Source organism: Myotis daubentonii, chromosome 4, assembly GCF_963259705.1.
Source record: "Myotis daubentonii chromosome 4, mMyoDau2.1, whole genome shotgun sequence".
Classification (NCBI taxonomy): Eukaryota; Metazoa; Chordata; class Mammalia; order Chiroptera; family Vespertilionidae; genus Myotis; species Myotis daubentonii.
Genome location: NC_081843.1, coordinates 37,210,810 through 37,231,487, shown reverse-complemented (window position 1 = coordinate 37,231,487; position 20,678 = coordinate 37,210,810). Strand labels below are relative to the sequence as shown.

Here is a 20,678-nt window from a genome sequence, read left to right as displayed (position 1 = left end):
GATACAGTGAGGCTAGGAGTGCCTGCTTCTGACCCCAGTGGAGAAATATCTGTGCCACATGCCATGATCCTGGGAAGCTGGTAATCCTCATGAGCCTTATTTACAAGAATATTCTTTTTTTCAGAGGAGATAAAGGAACTGATTGATCAGTTGGGTGAGGGAGGACGGAGTGTGCATGAGCTGCAGAAGTTGAAGAAAAAATTAGAGATTGAGAAGGATGAACTCCAAGTGGCCCTAGAGGAAGCTGAGTCTTCCCTGGAGGTAACCTCATGGCTGTCTCTTTGGGGGTGGAACACTTGGCCAGGGTCCGCAAACCTGCTTAGCCAGAAAGACTGACATTTACATTCCTGGCAGGTTGAAGAGAGCAAGGTGATTCGAATTCAGCTGGAACTGGCTCAGGTTAAGGCTGACATCGACCGGAGAATTCATGAGAAAGAGGAAGAATTTGAAGCTACGAGGTAGGGGGCTGACAGGATGGGAGGCTGACTTGGATAGCATGATGGAGCAGAGTCCCATCTGGGTCTCTGCCACTTACTAGTCATGTGATCTTGGGCAAATAAGATGAACCTCTCTGAACCTCAGTTTCCACATCTGTTAAACGGTAATAATGGTAGTACTTTATACAGATGGGGTACTCTGTGGTAACAAACACTTTGAAATGTCTTACTTCAATGATTCATCACAAAACCCCATGAGATAATAATCCAATTCAAAAATGGACAAAAGACATGAATAGACATTTCTCCAAAGAAGATATACAAATGGCCAATAAACACATGAAAAGATGCTCAATATCACTATTTATTAGGGAAGTGCAAATCAAAACTACAATTAGATACTACCTCACACCCAATACAAGGGCAACTATAAAAAACAACAACAGAAAATAGCAAGTGATGATGATGATGTAGAGAAATTGGAACCCTTTTACACTGTTGTGGGAATGTAAAATGGTACAGCTGCTGTGGAAAACAGTTTGGAGATTCCTCAAAAAATTTTAAATAGAATTATTATATGATCTAGCATTTTCACTTCTGGATATATACCCAAAAGAATTTGAAGCAGGGTCTAAAATAGATAGTTGTATATCTGTCTTCATAGCAGCATTATTATTAATAGCTAAAACATGGAAATAATCCAAATGTCTGTTGACAAATGGATAAACAAAATGTGATAGATACATACAATGGGAAATTATTTAACCTTAAAAAGGAAGGGAATTCTGACACATAATAAAACATAGATAAACCTTGAGGACATTATGCTAAGTGAAATAAGCCAGTTATAAAAGGACAAATATTGTATGATTCTACTTCTATGAAGTACTTAGAGTACTCAAAATTATAGAGACAGAAAGTAGAACGGTATTTGCAAGGGGCTATGGGGAAGGAAGAAATGGGGGTTATCATTTAATGCAACGGTTCTCAACCTGTGGGTCGCAACCATCGGAAAACACATATAGCATATCAGATATTTAATTACAATTCATAACAGTAGCAAAATTACAGTTATGAAGTAGCAACGAAAATAAATTTATGGCCGGGGGTCACCACAACATGAGGAACTATATTAAAGGGTCGCGGCATTAGGAAGGTTGAGAACCACTGAAATGGGTATAGATATTTTTTTATAAGATGAAAAGAGTTATGGAGATAGATGGTAGCACAACATCATGAATGTATTTAATACCACTGAACTATATGCTTAAAAATGGTTAGGTAGTAAATTTCATTTTATGTATATTTTGCCACAATAAAGAATTAGAAAAAACTACCTGTGAGATAGATGCAATTCTCCAACTAACAGATGAGAAGATGACAGCTTTCTAATGACCTCTCTGAGCTGTGGAAAAGATTAAATTAAATTATAGATATGAAAGCATGTTGTGAAGAGAAGCCCAATGACTCTATAGCCAGTAGGCTAAACCTGACCCTCACGCTAAATTTCTAGCTATGCCAGTGTGTGTGTGTGTGTGTGTGTGTGTGTGTGTAAAATCTAAAATGGAATGTGTGTGTGTGTATGCAACAGCTTTATTAAGGTATAATTCAGATACCATACAATTTACCCATGTTAAGGAGAAAATTCAATGGTTTTTAGTTGTGCAACTATCACTACAATTTAAGAACATTTTCATCATACCCCCAAAGAAATACCATTTACTTTAGTAGGCAAACCCCATTTCTCCCCCACCACCACCACCAGCCCCAGCCTTAGGCAACAACTAATCTACTTTCTGGTTTTTTGAATTTGCCTATTCTGAACATTTCATATAAATGGAATCATAAAATAAGTGGTTGTTTGTGATTAGATTGCATTTAATCCCACCTTAACAATATTAAATCCATAAACATAAATATTTTTCCATTTATTCAGATCTTCTTTAATTTTTTCAATGTTTTTGCTTGTATTTATTTTTAACCCAAAATGAGTTCCAATTTTGTTCACTTTTGAGAATGTCATGATATCCTTGCCCATATCTGCAAATTGAATACACCTCAAAGTACTGCAAATCCAGCAACATGCCTGCACATAGTGGGTGTTCAGAGGTGAAGCAGAGGTGAGCATGATGTGGACAGGATCTTTACATGCTAATCATTTATTTGCCTCAATGAAACAATTATTTTTTTTAACATTTAAATTAACTCCTCTGGCCAAAGCCAGTTTGGCCCAGCGGATGGAGCGTTGGCCTGCGGACTGAAAGGTCCCAGGTTCGATTCCGGTCAAGGGCATGTACCTGGGTTGCAGGCACTTCCCCAGTAGGGGATGTGCCGGAGGCAGCTGATCGATGTTTCTCTCTCGTCGATGTTTTTAACTCTCTCTCTCTTTCCCTTCCTCTCTGTAAAAAATCAATAAAATATATTTAAAAAAAATAATAATAATAATAAATTAACTCCTCTAGTCCCCTCCTATAAAAGGAGATCAATACAGTTTATATGAGGGATTTTTGGAAATATTTATGTTAATTACAACATAATTAATATATATTAAGAACAATCAATGAATTGCTTTGAAGATAAATATATAACTAACTTGTATAGTAAAAACTCTTATTTTATAATAAATAAAACTGGACCTCAGCATCTAGGTTTGAATGCAACTCATTGTGGGCTAAATGGATGACCTTTGGTATGTTTTCCATCATCCTGGAACCTCAGTTTTCTTGCAGGACTGTTTTTATGTTAAATGAATCGATATCACAAAAGACATGTGATAAACTTTCACCTTCCAACATGCTATACTCATGTTGATGCTCAGAAGTCTCTTATCTAGGTTTAGCATAGACTGAATGTGCTTGTCCAGTACGCTAGGCCTTCTCTGCTTGGACTTGTAGGAAGAACCACCAGCGGGCCATTGAGTCTTTGCAGACCAGCCTGGATGCAGAAGCCAAGGGCCGGGCAGAGGCACTTCGCCTGAAGAAGAAGATGGAGACTGACCTGAATGAAATGGAAATCCAGCTGGACCATGCCAACAAGAACAACAGCGAACTTGTGAAGACACTGAAAAGGCTACAACAGCAACTCAAGGTAGTGACCTGCGAGAGGAAAGAACTAATCACAAAGCAAGCCAACCCCAAGCCAACAGGCTTACAGAAAGCTAACTTCATGCATGTCTTCAGCTAGGATAAAGGCAAGAGAGTGAGAACGTGGGGTGGCTGGTATTCCAGGGAGCAGGATACTTGGAGACTATAAATGAGAGGTCCCGCCCAGCTGGTATGGCTCCGTGGATCGAGCATTGGCCTGCAGACTGAAGGGTCCCAGGTTTGATTTTAGGTCAGGGCACATGCCCGGGTTGAGGGCTCGATCCCCAGTGAGGGGAGTGCAAGAGGCAGCCAATCGATGATTCTTTCTCATCATTGATGTTTCTATTTCTCTCCCCCTCTCCCTTCCTCTCTGAAATTATTAAAATAAATAAATAAGAGGTCCCAACCACCATAGTCCATATCCAGGACCACTGGAATAAGAGGGGAAAGGAGAGAAACAGGAAGTTGGACCTGTCTTAATTTTTACAATCATTTTTTACTTATTATAAATGATTTCAGACATAGAAAAATAAATATACACACCCATGTACCCACCACTCACTCACCTTAAGAAATAAACACAAATAGAGGTGAAGTCCTCCTTTATCACTCTTCATCATCAGGTTGGTCTTTAAAGCATGTATAGCTGGATCCACGCATTCAACATGTGTTATTGGAGACCTGCTCTGTCCAGGCTCTGTATTAAGTGCTAGGGGTAGGAGAATGGATGAAACAACAAATATCTTTGCAGGTAGACAATAAGCAACAAATAAATAAAACTGTAGCATAAAAAAATGGTAAGTGCTATGGAGAAATAACAAGACAGGGGAAGAGAGATGGGGATTAGCCAGTTGAGGTGTAACTGTCAAAGCTCATTGAGGAAGGACTCTTGAGAGGCCCTGCTGTAAACACCAGGCTGTGACTCCCTGAGGGCAGGTCTAGGCCTCACACTCTTCCTCTGTGGCCTCCATTTCCCCATTTCCACCCCAGCTCCCTCCTGAGCCAGGTCTGTGAAGATCAGAGAACCCTTAGTCCTGGCCAGCCCAAAGAGATGAGCTCAGATTGTGTCTTCTTGTCCCCCAGGATCTGCAGGTCCAGATGGACGAGGATGCCAGGCAGCACGAGGAGCTACGGGAGCAGTACAACCTGCAGGAGAGGCGCCTGAGCCTGCTGCAAACGGAGCTGGAGGAGGTGCGCTCAGCCCTGGAGGGCAGTGAGCGCTCCCGCAAGCTGCTGGAACAAGAGGTGGTGGAGATCACAGAGCGACACAATGAGGTCAACGTCCAGGTAGGACAGTGGCTCCCTGGGAAATGCCATGGAAACTCATACTCAGGATGCCAGGGCCAGTCCAGAATGGTGCCCAGACCTGTGAGCTCCCTCAGTATTCAGAGGCAGCTAATGTCCTTGTTCCTCAAGTCCTCAAAACTCACCAGCAGAACTTTGTTGTTGTTGTTGTTATGGTAAAAAATAATAATAACATAAAATGCACCACCTTAGCCATGTTCCGTGCACAGCACAGTGTGTTAACTACATGTACACTGTTGTGTACAGCTTTTAAAGACAGGCTCCCAGAGACTCCCCTGGAGATTCTGATCCAGTGGGTCCATGGTAGAATCCCAGAAATCTAAACTTTTAGAAACTCCTCAGAAGAGTCTAAGTATTAAGCCAATTTTAAACAAGTGTAGCTGAGGCTAGAACTTCAGAACTGGGAGTGACCTAGAATATTCCAAAATGAAGAAAAAAATGGGCCAAAGAGTTGAGTGGTTTATCCATGGTCAACATCGGGAAGCCCTGTCTGCTCCTAATGGTAACACCAGTGCTGCTTACTGTTCACAGTGCAGTCCTTTACTGGCATGGCTTAATACTTACTCATCATCTCATGTGAATTTACCAAATGAAAAAATGTACATGGGACATACAGGGGTTATCCCATTTGGAGGCTGGAAGGCCAAAGCCCAGAGGTAAGGAATTTATCCATGTAGGAGGAAGTACCCAACCTTGAACTGGGTTTTCCAAGTTCTGAGTTCAGACTTTTTCTAGAGCTGCCATCCTCCTCAGGCCTAATGATGTTATTCCTGGGCTCCTCATGATGCAAATTCTGCTCTAAAATCCAGAGAAGAACACAGAGAAAGACCCTCACTCCAAGCAGGGTCCTAGAGCCATTTCCTGTTAGGGTGTCTGACAAGCGTGTCTGGGAGAGGGTCATTTTCTTTCCTGGAAACAAAAGGGTTGTGCAGACTCCTGTCTCACAGCAATTCTTTCATTTCCTCCTCCAGAACCAAAGCCTCCTGGTGGTCAAGCGCAAGTTGGAATCAGATGTCCAGCGCATCTCCAACGAGCACGAGGAGCTCATCAGTGAGTTCCGCTCAGCTGATGAGAGAGCCAAGAAAGCCATGACTGACGTAAGTATGTGCACTACCTGCTGCTGGTGGGAGAGGGACAGGGCACCCCAGGCCAGGCCACCTGCTGAGGACCCAGCTACCCTAGGCAGGGAAGGCTACCACCTCTCCTTGAGTCACTATGGAGTCCTGGCACCCTGCCAGAGGGATATGGTCCCGGCTCTGGGGAGACCAGAGTCTGGAGGAATACTTACAAGCTACACATGATCATGTGAGAGATTAGAGAGTACAGCCTGGGGACACAGACCAAAGGAGCCATCGATGTGGACTCATCTTGGCAGCCTTTTTGGCAAAGAGGAACATCAAACCAGCCTTAAAGGGAGGGTTAGTGGAAGGAAAATGGGTGCTGTGACCAGGGGCTAAGGGGTGGATGTTGGCAAGATGTGCTGCCAAGTATTTTTACCCCAGTATCCCTCTGGGTGCTCACATGGACCTTGAGTGTAGATACTATGTATCCCACTTTAGGGCTGAGAAAATACAGATTTTCTTTTCTCATGCTTTATTGAAATGCCAGGAGCTCAGGAACATGTTGGTCTAATTTGGTGGTATGTCTCAAGACATAGCACACAGTAAGTCCTCCATGAATATTTGTGTAATTAATGTAAGAAGAGTGGGTAAAACGACTTACCAAATGGGTACAGAACTCCACCTTCCTACTCTAGATCTGTGATTTTCCCACCCTCTGTGCTATGCCCCTCTTGGATGATACAGCAAAGAGTTTGGCTGGAGAGCACCAGGCTGGTGGAGTCCACAGGATTGGAAGGCCTGGCTATGAGTGCATGACCCTGCCTCCTCCCCTTGCACTTGGAAGGACATGGGAGCCTGGAGCCCCCTTCCATCAAACCCCAGCAGTGTGTTCGTGAGGTTCCTCAAGTCAACCACTTGGCTTCCGAGAGACTGGGAGACAAGGTTCCTCACCTCTCAAAGGCACTATGAGCCTGGATGCAGACCCAGCTCCAGCTCGGGCTCTTCTCCTGGTCTCCCACAGGCTGCCCGCATGGCAGAAGAGCTCCGGCAAGAGCAGGACCACTGCATGCACCTGGAGAAGATCAAGAAGAACTATGAGATCACCATCAAAGACTTGCAGGCCAAGATGGAGGAAGCTGAGCAGCTGGCTCTGAAAGGAGGAAAGCGCACAATCATGAAGCTGGAAACCAGGGTGAGGGCAACACTGAGCTGGGCTAGGAGAGAGATATGGCCAGGCTGGAGTAGGGAGGAGGTCTTTTCCCAAAAAACATGCCCAGCATTTGATGAGGTTATTCCAGAGCTGGGAAAGAAAAGGAAATTGAGGCAACAGCTCTAATTTCTTTAGACAGAGGTCTCCTCTCCTCCTCTCCCTGTCATCTTCCCCCAGAATTTCCTTAGCCCCCAAGCAGAGCAGTTTCCCATATATTCGTCCTCTTTGTTCCCAGTCTCGGCTCCCAACGTTATTCCTCTCTTACTGCTTACCTAAAATAGGCCTTTACTTCCTGGAATGTTGAAGCTGGAAGGGCCCAGGAGGTTTGGTCACCTTTTCTGACCCCTGCCTCTCCCATTTCTCAGAGGAGGAAACTTGAGGCTCAAGGAAAGTAACCAATTTACAAAGGGCCTGACCACCACCACCACCACCCCCTGTCCAGGGCTCACCTATTCACCTCTGGATAGGAAGTGGACACTGTAGCCATGACATCCCTGTCCAAGGTCACTGAGCTCAGAAGTTCAAAAACATACATTTCCTCAGCCACATTCCTCTCCTCCTTCCTCAGATCAAGGAACTAGAGACGGAACTGGATGGCGAGCAGAAGCGGCACGTGGAGACAGTCAAGACTCTACGGAAGAATGAGCGTCGCCTCAAAGAGCTGGTCTTCCAGACAGAGGAGGACCACAAGACCAATCAGCGCATGCAGGAGCTGGTGGAGAAGCTACAGAACAAGATGAAGGTCTACAAGCGGCAGATCGAAGAGGCGGTAGGTGCTCACCACACATCCCTGATTCTCCCTTTCTTCCCAGCCCAGGTCTCAAGCCTTGATTAGAATTAACCGCAGGAAAGGAATCAAGTATTGGCCAAAAGACGACTCCCACGAGTCTCATGTCTATGGCACTTCACCCCCACCATCATGTGAGAAGTGGACGGGACACTACACACTGGCAATAAGAATACGTAAAAACCAAACTTGTCCTCTAAGAACACCTGTGTTGGGTGAAGTACCCACTGAAGGGTGGGCTCTAAAATCCGGGAAGGTCTTAGCTTCCTTCGTCCTTCTTCTACTGGCCCTGTGGCCTCTGCCCGGATAACCTCTCTTTCCTGGTCATACTGTTAAATACAAGGACTTGCCTTTATTTGATTCTCCTGATGCAAGGCAGGAAATCTGGTATTTTTAGTCCATTTCACAAGTGAGTAAACAGCCCAGTGTGGGGTATTTATGTTAAAGTCAAAGTCAAATGGTTGGCAAATAGTGGCTTCAAGTCTCAATCCTACACCAACATGTCCACTTACTACCGCCATCCAAGACATAGATATTTGACTCTGCTATCATTTGCTGCCAGTTCTGGGGCCACCATGTTGAACCTATCAGCCACCGACCTACTCAAAGCCCTTCCCCAAAGGCTCAATAGAGGCCAGGCAAACAGTAAATATGGTCTAAATAAAACAACTACGTCTTTACTGGGAAGACAAGGGGATGGGAAATGTGTGGTGGGGGCTAGGGGAAGAACTAAATCCACAACTTCCAAGTGGGACCCCAATAACTAATGCCTAAAACCACAAAGTATAAAAGCAGCAACAGAGCACACTTTATTTAGAAATATGGATGTCAAGGCCAAAAAGAATTACCTGAAAGTGTTGAGACAGCTGTCCGTGGTAAGCTGGAGGATGACCCTGACCCAGGACTGGTGTGTTTTGTAAAAGCCTTATTAGAACAATTACACTCTTAGATGACAATGCAGAACAGGTAACAAACAGAACACATTTAACCAGAACAAGCCAGGTTCACATCCCACTTTCCACTGTGTCTTTGCTGCAGGAGGAGCAGGCCAACCAGACCTTTGCTCGCTACAGAAAAACAGTGCACGAGCTGGATGATGCTGAGGAGCGGGCCGGCATGGCGGAGACGGCTCTGAACAAGCTGCGCACCAGACACCGGGTAGCCGGCAAAGGCATCACCTCCGTTGAGATCATCCAGGTGTCCAAGACGGGCTCCTCCAAAACCCTGTCTGAGGAGTGATGTTCTCCACGGCCCAGTTCACAGCCGGTGCGTGTAGATACCACTCTCGACAGCCATGCTCCAAGTTCACCTTTCCTGCTTCTGTCCCTGCTTCGCTTTTTCAGACTTCTATGCTTCCTGGCTTCCAGGCTGTCATGCCCTGACCTCACACAATGAGAACCCAAAGCTTCCCCTGTCCCTTCAGCTGCAACACACTCTCTCTCTCGAATCTGAAAGCTCTCAGGTGTGGTGCTATTTACCTGTATCACAGGTGCTGGTAGTCAGGATGTGTCCCCATCTGAGTGAAAGCTCATTGAAAGCAGGTCCATGTCTGATGCCACTTAATACTAAGCCTGGAAAATAGGAGCTGAGCACAAGCTTGTTTTCACTGGACAACCATAGGGACAATTGCAAGCTTGTAGGCAACGTGTGTTCATCTTTCACATCCCCCACAGTATCATTATTCTTGACGATCTCATCAAACTGGTTGAATTTCGATATCTAGCATTAAGGAAATAATAATCATTGCAGTACCATTTCTTGGGCCTGAGTGCAGGTGGAATTTTAGAGGGACAATTTAAAATAGCCCTTTCTTATTTTTCTTAATTCAAAACCAATTAAAAAGAATACAGGAGACAAATTTGTAAAAGCTTTATTATGCTATGGTTCTAGATTGAGAATTTAATGGGTATCCATCATGGGCATCCTTATACTTCACCCCAAAATTAAAGGTACCTACAGAACTGGGGAGCAGCCCCTATTCCAAAGGGAGGAATGACTAGAACTCATCAATCATGCGGGTAGATCCAAAAGGAGATATCAGATGGGTTTCCTGCACTATTCAGACCCAGGAGGCATTTCAGCTCCTTCCACCTGATAAGTGTTAGCCTCCAGAATTAGACACCTCGTAAAGCATATCCCCTGCCTTGGCTTGGTGACTGTTTATTCCTGGGGTCTGCTGGCCCTAGTCCGATTGGTCTCTCTCCACATCATTGTGCCAACAGCAAGCAGAGGTTAGAAGGCTGGGAGCCCTGGGGTCTGTTATCCATGTCTTGATCCATCCTCACTCTCTTATCCCATTTTCCCTGTTGGTCATAGGAGCAGATATGCCATCTGTAGCCATGAGATGTCTTAAGCAAACTAGCTCATGAGTCAACACTGAGTCAAAACCCCACAGAGTTTAGTTTTCCAAATGGCATTATATTAAGTCCCACAATATCTATCAGGCTCTGAATATGGGCTAGGCCTGTACTATGGAATACAGAGATTGAGTAGGAAAGACCATCCTCCTTGTGGAGCTCAGACTCCAGTGGAGAGGTAGACACACAGATCAATTAACACAAGGCTGTGAGCAAATAATCTGTGATGTGGTGTTCGCCTCTCCTGGGAAGGGATCACAGGGAATGAGTGACTGATTTAACCTGGAGTGGCTGGGTGGAACAGCTCCACACTGCATGTAACCTGTACAAGAATCTAGAGCAGTGCCACTCAAGGGTGGTGCCTGTTTACCTTCCAAAATAACAGAAGTACAGAAACTAAGAGGACGTTTTTAGAAATTTTTATAGCAATTGAGACTGTATGACATCCATGGACAATATCAGTGTATTTTCTAAAAGTATGCTTCTGCTATTAAAATAAATGAAAATGAAAAAAACATTTAATAAAAATTAAAAAGAATAAACTGATCCCACACCAGGTAGAGAAGGAAAGAAGGGAACTCCAGATAGAAGGTCCAACACATATGAAAGTGCAGAGGCGGGATTCACACAAGGGTGCATCATGACTGGAGAAGACGGGCTCCTGATGAGGCAAGAGTGATGGACAGGGAGGGAGATGAAGCTAGCAGGATAGGCATGGGTGAGGCTGTGAAGGCCCTGTTGGGTGCAAGTATCCCACAATCTCCATAAGGAAATCTTGTTAATTTTAAAAATCAATTTGTGGGATGTAATGAGCAGTAGCTTTTCTTTCTCGGGAAGACACATCACAACAGAAAAACAAGCCCCTTGGCCCCTCATGAGACAACACAGGCAAGCTCATGGGGAGCACTGTACCCCAGGGAACCACACTCTGGTCCTCCCAATGGCCTGTGTGGAGTTCAGGGCCTGCTTGAGCATGCTAAGCCCAAGGAAGGTTTATCTAAATCACCACAACCTTACACAGAATGAGCCAGATATGACCCAATGGTGTCCGTTATGAGGGAGGAAGCCTGTGTAGAACCAGCCCAGGCATTTTTCTAGCAAGAAGGGGCAAAGATATCAGAACTTCCAGCTCTGGCCCACAAGGATTTTCTCAACCTCTCTCTCTTTTGTCCTCTAGGGTGACACAGATCTCAACAGCAGACCACTGAGAGGAAAAATATATGAAAATGGAAAACTGGGTCTTCCTGAGAATGTTTGCTATGCAAAGGAAAGTGCAAGCCAGAAAAAGACAGGTGCTAAAGAATAAAGATCGCTGTGGAGGGAAGTGGGTTTGGGATACAAATACCCAATAATTAGAGGAATTAAAATTAGCATGGCTTCCCTAAGACTGTATCAAGCTGTGTAAGCACTTGGAAAAAAAATAACAGTGGGTCTGTTTCAGTTGAGATCCTACATATTCATGTCAAGGATGGAATATGTAAAGTCTGTGTGACCTGGCTGTTCTCTAGAAATGATTCCTCACATGGACAATTTTAATGACTTGTCCCAATGCAGCTTAAATAAAAGAAATATGAAAAATAGACTGACTGGAGGTTGTTTTTAAGAGAAGAATTTTTATTTTTCTACAACTTCCAAACCCAATGGCAATTTTTACAATATATCAGCGTTCTGTTGTGTCACTATATCCTAATTCACAGGCTTGTTTCTATTGAAACCATGAAAACTATGAAGTCTTAGTGATGTTCTTTGCAAATTTTGAGAGGGTAGTCTTAGAGATATGAAGACAATCTAGGTTTCATAAAGTTCAGGAAGGTATGGAATCCACTGAAAGGATGGTAAGATCCATCCTGGCTGATACATGAGGCTTCCAAATGATCCACCTCCACATCTTCTAGAATGTGTTCAGACACAGATAGGTCAGCTCCATAAGGGCAGATTGTTTTGTTTTACTCATGGCTACATTCCTCAGCAACTAGAGAGTATTAGGCCTAAAATAAGCACACTGTGACTGAATGATAGAGAACGAGTGGCCTCCAGAGGTAGTCCTTCCAGACATTACCAGAAAGTTCTTCCTTAAATCAAGCTGTGATCTGCCCTGTGGCAGTATCCCCTTGCTAACCCTGGTTTTGATGCCCAGGACCCTGCAGAACAACCTTAATGGAAGACAGTTCTCCAGGTTTTCTCTTCTCCAGGCTGAATATTCCTGGGTCCTTCAACTATTCCAAGTATGACAGGGTTTCTGCTGTCGTCTTCTAACACTACTCAATCCCGTTCCTCTATTCACTTTCCTAGTCTCCAGAGTGCAGGGGTAGCAGGGGCAACACTATGAGGGCTCCTTGCCAGTTCACAGCCCCTAGAACGCACCTTTCCTCAGCTCTCTGAAAATGGTGTCTTCCCTTTGACTATTAGCAGTCTGACAACTCTCTAATTCACTGGCAGACAGAAATCATTATTTAAGCTGACAGAAGAAGGGATAGTAATATTCCATTGGTAGTTCCCTCTCCATCTTCACATAGGCCCATCTCACCCTTGTAATGGTTCTAAACGTGGTGCTCTCAAGCTGTTTCAGAGGGAACCAGGTTTGATTCCTTCTGTGAAAATGGACCAAGTGTGAAGACACTGCCCTCTGGTGGTAGAGTCTCCAAATGCTGTGTGTGAATTTCCCGTGTGTGAACACCAACTCACAGAATCTTAGAATTATAGAATTCTTGGGTTCAAAGGGACATTCAGAGGATGTCCAATCCAACTCTCAAGCAGTTGGAGATTCCCCTCCATAACATCTCTGAAAAAAATGGTTATCCAATTTTTACCTGAATCCTTCCAGCCAAAAAAAGTCAGCCAATTGCAGTTTTGACTGATAAGCATGGTTCAAAAGCCCCACCTACTCTTAAACCAGAATATGTTTCCTTCTATTTTGCCATTATTTTGATTTAGTATTCACCAGCAGTATGAACTTTGGGCAATTTAACCTAGCTCACCTCCTGTTTTCTCAACTATTAAATGGGGAATAATAACAGCATCTGTCTCATAGGAATATGAAGTTTAAACAAGATAACTTGGCATAGAGCCTATTATGTTTGACACTTGGACTTCTGCCAAGTTTTCTTCTAGCTTTCCAAAGGACTTCAACACTTGACCTTCCAAGGGAGGCTTGGCTGGGCTGACAGCAGCAGGCCTCTAGCTGGAAAGATGCAAGGGGCATTCCATGAGGTTTTAAGACTTCATTGTTTCCTGGAGGATGGTCTACTCTGTAGTACACACACACACACACACACACACACACACACACACACACACACACAGAATTCCAGAGCAGCTCCTTACTTTAGGGAGGTGGGTGGCAGGAAGGAGATGTAAACAACTCAGTGACTTGCCCAAAACCAGTTAAAAACAGAGCTACAAATTCTTTGTAGCATGAGATGAGGTGAGGTTTCTAACCCAGTATTTATAAAAAAAAATGACTTCACTTAATCACATATGCTGTTTTTGCCTAAGGACATGTAATTTCAGAATAGCCTAAAGGTTTAAAATGATATAATCAATAGCCTTGAAAATATTATTAGTTAGTATCCACAATAATTGAAATCAAGGCACAGGCACCATGTTTTAGGAAATGGAGCAAAGATCATTTAAATGATTTTGCTAAATGTTTTGGGCTAGCTTTTCAAAATTGCTAAATATTGTATTAATTATATTTTCTTATTTTCTATATTCTTGATGCTCCAACATCTGGGGCCTCCCTGACTGAGGACACACTGCCTCTCCCAAAGCTGGCCAGTTCTTAGAGAAGCAAACAGCTTTTATACACAGACCAACCCAATCCAGAGTTCATACCTGAGCCACCTCTTTTATCTAGCTCGTCTACTCTAGGAGGCAATATTCCCCTGCCCTACTCACACAAAGCCAGGTACTAGACAACTAGAGACAGTCTTTATGTCACAGAGCCCACTGAAATTATTCAAACTAGCCAAATCCTAAGCCTGCATAACCTGCCTCGCCCATTCCTTCCCATAGAAACCACAATAAAGGTTCATGCCCATGTTTCCCCCTCATTCTTTCTGCCTCTTGATGAACCCTGTACTTTGCCATGTGGCCCTAAGTGGCATGCTGTTATATGCAATGTGCTGAGGTCCCAGGAAACCTCAGTGAGTTTTTGTGGATTCCAAAGAAATAACCTGGAGGACTGGCTGTGAAAGACATTAGTTTATTAGGACTTACGTGCACACACTGATGATGAGGGGGAGGAGGGTGCTATTGTTTTACCACCACCCAGATTTTCCCAACACAGATTTCATAGAGTACAGAAAACAGAGAAAAACAGGGCATGCGGGGGAAGGGGCACGTGCCTGTTTGAGTTCAAAACACTAGCTGTTTACAATCCAGGCTCACATCTAGAAGCAGTTTCTCTTTAGCCTTCTTAGACCAAGTTCCTGGCCAGGTTCCCGAGGTCTCATGGTCCACTTACAGATGACCTTCACTGTATCTCCCACAGGGTGGGAGGGGGAGTTGGAGCATGGGAAGGGGCCCATGTTCCCATTTACCATACACATGCCATGCTGTGCCTCCTGCTCCTAGGGGTGCTGTGAATATAAAAACTTCTTCCTTCATGACAATCATTTCCATGTCTATTTGTCTTACCATGCCCAATTAAAACAAATTACAGGTACATTTAAAAACACAAGCCCTAGCCGATTTGGCTCAATGGATAGAGTGTCAGCCTGTGGACTGAAGGGTCCTGGGTTTGATTCTGGTCAAGGGCACATGCCCAGGTTGTGGGCCTTATCCCCAGTAGGGGGCATGCAGGAGGCAGCCAATCAATGATTCTCTCTCATCATTGATGTTTCTATCTCTCTCTCTCTGTCTCCCTTTCTCTCTGAAATCGATAAAAATATAAATAAATAAATAAACAAATAATAAAAACATCAATTACCTTCCTCCTTCTTTCACATGTGAACCAGTCCTGGGTCTTTGTAGGGAACCCAGCAGGTTCTGGGTCTTTCTCATGAAGCATATCTGTTAAGTGCTTCCAGAAATCACAAAATCATCACAAAAACCCTGACCCTTCCACCTACAAGCTACCAAGAATTGGGGCTGGAGATCTATTGTGAAAAGGTCAACCTTGAGTTATGGTGGAATCACAAGACTGGAGGGGAACCTGCTGGCAATTAGAAGGAACTATTGTTCCCTCTACTTCCTAAACTCTGACTTAGGCTAATAAAAAATATATCCTGTGGCTTTGGAGCAGTTATTCCATAAGACTTTTCTCTAGAGACATTTAAAAAACAACTTTTAAATATAGGTACAAAATAGTAACCATACATGTAGACGAAGGGGAAAACTGTATTATGAGAATTAGGTTTAGGGATTAGGAAAGCTTCTGTGGGGTAAGTACAGAATGCTATAGGAGAGGCACTCAGCCCAATCTTGAGAGATAAAAGGTGTTGCAGAGGAAATCATGTCTTGCTGAAGCCTAAGGATGAGTAAGAGTTAGGCATAGCCCTAGCCTGCACTGCACAGTGGTTAGAGCGTCGGCCTGTGCACTGGAGGGTCACAGGTTCGATTCCCAATCAAGGTTACTTACCTGAGTTGTAGGTTCCATCCCCAGCCCCATGTGGGAGGTAACTAATGGATGTGTCTCTCTCTCATTGATGTTTTTCTCTCCTTCTCCCACTCTCCCCTTCCTTCCATTCTCTCTAAAAATCAATGGAAAAAAATCCTCAGGTGAGGATTAACAACAACAAAAAAGAGTTAGGTATAAAAGAGGGGAAAGCAGGCTGGAACAAAAGGTGGGAATAGGGAGGACCAGCTAAGAGCGTGCTTAGTGGCTATTAAAAGCACATGAGTCAACAGTGGTGCAAGCTATAGAGACATTTAATGATTTTATACACCAACCCCTGCAGTCACAGACAGTTTTTGCCCATTGAGTATGATATTGGCTGTAGGTTGACCATACCTCAACATAATGAAAGCCTTATTCAGTGGTTCTCAACTTTCTGGCCTTTTAAATACAGTTCCTCATATTGTGACACAACCAAAAATTATTTTCATTGCTACTTCGTAACTGTAATGTTGCTACTGTTATGAATCATAATGTAAATATCTGATATGCAGGATGGTCTTAGGCGACCCCTGTGAAAGGGTCGTTCGACCACCAAAGGGGTAGCGACCCACAGGTTGAGAACTGCTGCCTTATATGACAAACCTACAGCCAACATATACTCAATGGGCAAAAACTAAATCCATTTCCCCTAAAACAGGAACAAGACAGGGATGCCCACTTTCACCACTCCTGTTCGATATAGAACTGGAAGTGCTAGCTATAGTGATCAGACAAGAAGAAGAAATAAAAGGCATCCAAATTGGAAAAGAAGACTGTCATTATTCACAGATGACATGATATTGTACATAGAAAACCGCAAAGACTCCATCAAAAAACTACTAAACTTAATAAACGAATTTGGCAATGTAGCAGGATACAAAATTAACACCCAGAAATCTATGGCCTTTTTATGCACCAATAATGAATTCACAGAAAGAGAAACTAAAAAAAAAAACAATCCCAGCCGAAACCGGTTTGGCTCAGTGGATAGAGCGTCGGCCTGCGGACTGAAAGGTCCCAGGTTTGATTCCGGTCAAGGGCATGTACCTTGGTTGCGGGCACCAAATGGGAGATGTGCAGGAGGCAGCTGATTGATGTTTCTCTCTCATCGATGTTTCTAACTATCTCTCTCCCTTCCTCCCTGTAAAAAATCAATAAAATATATTTTAAAAAATAAAAAAACAATCCCATTTACCGCTGCACCAAAAACATTAAGATACCTAGGAATAAACTTAACTAAGGAGGTAAAAGACCTATAGTCAGAAAACTACAGGACATTGAAAACAGAGATAGAGGAAGACATAAACAAATGGAAGAACATACCGTATTCATGGATTGGTAGATTCAACATCATTAAAATGTCCATACTACCCAAAGCAATTTATACATTCAATGCTATCCCCATTAAAATACCAATGGCATATTTCAAAGATCTAGAACAAACTCTCTAAAAACTCATCTGGAATAAAAATTTTAAAAAAGACCCCAAATAGCCACAGCAATCCTGAGAAAAGAAAAAAGTTGGAGGGACCACAATACCAAATATCAAGCTATATTACCAAGCCACGGTTCTCAAAACCACCTGGTACTGGTATAAGAACAGACATATAGACCAATGGCACAGAACAGAGAACCCAGAAATCGACCCAAGCCATTATGCTCAATTAATATTTGACAAAGGAGGCAAGAGCATACAAATGGAGTCAAGATAGTATCTTCAATAAATGGTGCTGGGAATTTTGGTCAGATACATGCAAAAAAAATGAAACTAGATCACCAACTTACACCATACACAAAAACAAACTCAAAATGGCTAAAGAACTTAAATGTAAGACGGGAAACCATAAAAATCCTTCAAGACTCCATAGGCAGCAAAATAGCAGACATACTAACGACACAGCTCCTAGGGCAATGGAGACTAAGGAGAAAATGAACAAATAAAGAGCTTCTACACAGCAAAAGAAACCATCAACAAAACATGGAAGAACATATTTGCCAATGATATTTCAGATAAGAGTTTAATCTCCAAAATTTACAGAGAACTCATACAACTTAACAAAAGGAAGATAAACGATCCAATCAAAAAATGGGCAAAGGATATAAATAGACACTTTTCGAAAGAGGGCATACAAAGGCCGAGAGACATATGAAAACATGCTCAGAGTCACTAATCATCCGAGAGATGCAAATCAAAACAATAATGAGGTACCATCTCACACCTGTCAGAATGGCTATCATCAACAAATCAACAAACGACAAGTCCTGGTGAGGATGTAGAGAAAAAGGAACCCTGTGCACTGCTGGTGGGAATGCAGACGGGTGCAGCCACTGTGGAGAACAGTATGGAGTTTCCTCAAAAAGGTAAAAATGGAACTCCCATTTGATCCAGTGATCCCACTTCTAGGAATATATCCCAAGAAACTAGGAACACCAATCAGAAAGGATATATGCACCCCTATGTTCATAGCAGCACAATTTACCATAGCTAAGATCTGGAAACAGCCTAAGTGCCCATCTGTAGATGAGTGGATTAAAAAAAAATGTGGTACATCTACACGATGGAATACTACACTGCTGTAAAAAAGAAGAAACTTTTACCATTTGCAACAGCATGGATAGAACTGGAGAGCATTATGCTAAGCAAAATAAGCCAGTCGGAGAAAGATAAATATCACATGATCTCACTCATATGTGGGATATAATGATCAACATAATTTGATGAACAAGAATAGATCCAGAGACAAATGGCAGGGGAGGGGGGAGTTAGAGAGCAACCAAAGGATTTGTATGCATGCATATTAGCATAACCAATGGACACAGACACTGAAGAGGTGGGGGCTAGCCCGGGTGGCAATGGCGGAGGGGGGGGGTCAATTGGGGAAAAAGAAAACATATGTAAAACTTTAGACAATAAATTAGAAAATAAAATAAAAACTATGGTGCCAGGTGGGCACTGGAAATATCAGGGGGAACACTTTGTCAAGTATATGAGTGTCTAACCACAATGTTGTACCTCTGAAACTAATACAAAATAATATGGAATGTAAATGGGAATTGAAAAATAAACAATTGCTGTGAAAGAAAAAAAAAGATAGAACCAGAGATTAAAATTAAATATCTCAGTTACTTTTCTGAGGCTATTTCTTTTCTTGTCATGTATTATAAAGAATCTGGTATCATTGATTTGTGTTCATTTCATCTACCCAATTATAAACTCCTTCAAAGAAGGAACTATCCTTTGTAAAGAGGTGGGCAATTAAATAAAACACTGTTGGTATTTTGACTCTGGGTACCAACTCTACATACTTCCCATTGGTGCATTTAACTTGCAGACATGTGCTGTCCTTCCTTTGCAAAGATGTTTCTGGGAGCGGGTGATTAGTTATAATGTTTGTTCCACTCTCAATCTGTCCTCAATCTTCCTACGACCAAGACTTTGTAGCCATGGGACAAAGTAAAACCAGTTACTTCCAGTGCTTTTGTGCTCCATGATCAACTGAATTAACTAACCCCGGAGAACATACTGAGACTCTGAGATTGGGAAACTGACAAGTCACTTTTGTGAACATCACCTTACAACCAAGTATGAGGGTCAAACTCATAAACTACCAGAAGGAACAAAATAGGCAGCAGGTTAGTAACTTGCAGTGACCCGGAGGAAGAAGTGGTGCTTCTACATTTCTGAGTTCAAGGGCAACAAGTCTAGCTAGAAATTCAGGGTATTTGTATGTCAACAAAAGCATGTCTAAACCTATAGAAACTTTTATATGACTTTGAGCCAAATTTTTGAAAACATGCCTAGAAACAGAATCTCAACGAATTGAGAAAATGCTCTGGAGAATAGCCGTTTTGCAGCTAATTTTATACATTTAGAATCAAAGGAAGGTTACATGAAATCCACTGGTGGTACTTTAAGGAAGCAGGAGAAATCAAAGCAGGGAAGGCAAAGGAGGGAAACGTCTAAGATTGGATTAAAAAAAACAAAAACGGGAAAGCACACACGTCTTTTACATGGGTGGGTAGAGGATAATTACAGTACATAGATATGGTGTGCAGGCAACAAAATAACAGTGAGTTTTGTGGTCTCGTGTTCCGGTGCTGCAGGTCGGGCTTTCCAGAGGTCTGAAGGAGAACATTACTCTGACATTTCCAAGTTGTTATCTTAGCTGCGTAAGAACCATGGGCAGGGCTCACTTAAAGACTGACCTTTGCTCAGGAAGCTGTAGGACTGGGACAGGACTATCCACCGTGACCTACCCAGTCAGGAATTTATCATGAGACCGACCATCCTGTGTGGTTACTTTCTGTCACTGGGCTTGCCAAGCCGGCCAAGCAATCCCCGTTTCCTTCACAAGTTAAGGAAGCATCTGCAAAGCAAGCACTGTCTTCAGGGGGCGGGGGGACGGGGAAGGTCTCGGCGGCTCAATTCCCCCAACGCCCGCGTCCCGCGTCTTGGGGGCAGGGAACAAGCGATTCTATCCCCGGACGGAACTCAGGTGCTTTCCACAGAGGAACGGGCTCTGAGGGGGCTCTCTGAAGGGAGAAAAACATAGTCGTTCCTAGGGTCCCTGAGGCCGGAAAGGCCCCAATTCTCAGTAATTCATTCCCTGCCAAATGCTCCTGTGAAACAGCCACGGATCCACCCTTTCGGTTCACAAGTATGAAGAATTTTCTAGGAAAGGAGTAAGACACCTACGCGTCTTCGTCACCACCTTCTAGCCGGCTTGTGACCCCGCTTCAGAAGGACCAACACGGAGACTCAAACGCGGGATCCGGCCCCGCCGCACCCGCCGGGGAACTAGCCTCGCGCCCGAGCTTTGCGCATGCGCGGACCGCCCG

The 20,678-nt window shown here is 43.4% G+C and overlaps 1 protein-coding gene and 1 long non-coding RNA gene across 4 annotated transcripts in view; one reads left to right on the top strand and one right to left on the bottom strand.

Annotated features, from left to right (window-relative positions):
- The window catches only part of LOC132232285 (myosin-16), a 59,202-nt gene extending 47,391 nt beyond the window's left edge, over positions 1 to 11,811 (top strand). Inside the window, exons 36-44 of the mRNA XM_059691713.1 lie at positions 125 to 261; positions 355 to 458; positions 3,332 to 3,524; positions 4,604 to 4,807; positions 5,797 to 5,922; positions 6,908 to 7,078; positions 7,665 to 7,865; positions 8,922 to 9,149; positions 11,418 to 11,811. Of these exons, the coding sequence (XP_059547696.1) occupies positions 125 to 261; positions 355 to 458; positions 3,332 to 3,524; positions 4,604 to 4,807; positions 5,797 to 5,922; positions 6,908 to 7,078; positions 7,665 to 7,865; positions 8,922 to 9,122 (1,337 nt within the window). The 3' untranslated portion in view covers positions 9,123 to 9,149; positions 11,418 to 11,811. The remainder of the gene's footprint in view (positions 1 to 124; positions 262 to 354; positions 459 to 3,331; positions 3,525 to 4,603; positions 4,808 to 5,796; positions 5,923 to 6,907; positions 7,079 to 7,664; positions 7,866 to 8,921; positions 9,150 to 11,417) is intronic.
- Positions 257 to 20,643, bottom strand: LOC132232312 (uncharacterized). Of its 3 annotated transcripts, none has more exons than XR_009452397.1 (8): positions 20,536 to 20,643; positions 19,851 to 20,206; positions 15,822 to 15,933; positions 9,362 to 9,454; positions 6,838 to 6,958; positions 4,087 to 4,229; positions 2,892 to 3,532; positions 257 to 2,642 (listed from the first exon to the last, which is right to left on the bottom strand). It is a non-coding gene; the product is annotated as an uncharacterized LOC132232312 (long non-coding RNA). The 3 variants fall into 3 exon arrangements; XR_009452398.1 differs by having other exon boundaries at positions 2,892 to 3,410; XR_009452399.1 differs by lacking the exons at positions 9,362 to 9,454; positions 15,822 to 15,933.
- Between the last annotated feature and the right edge of the window lie 35 nt (positions 20,644 to 20,678).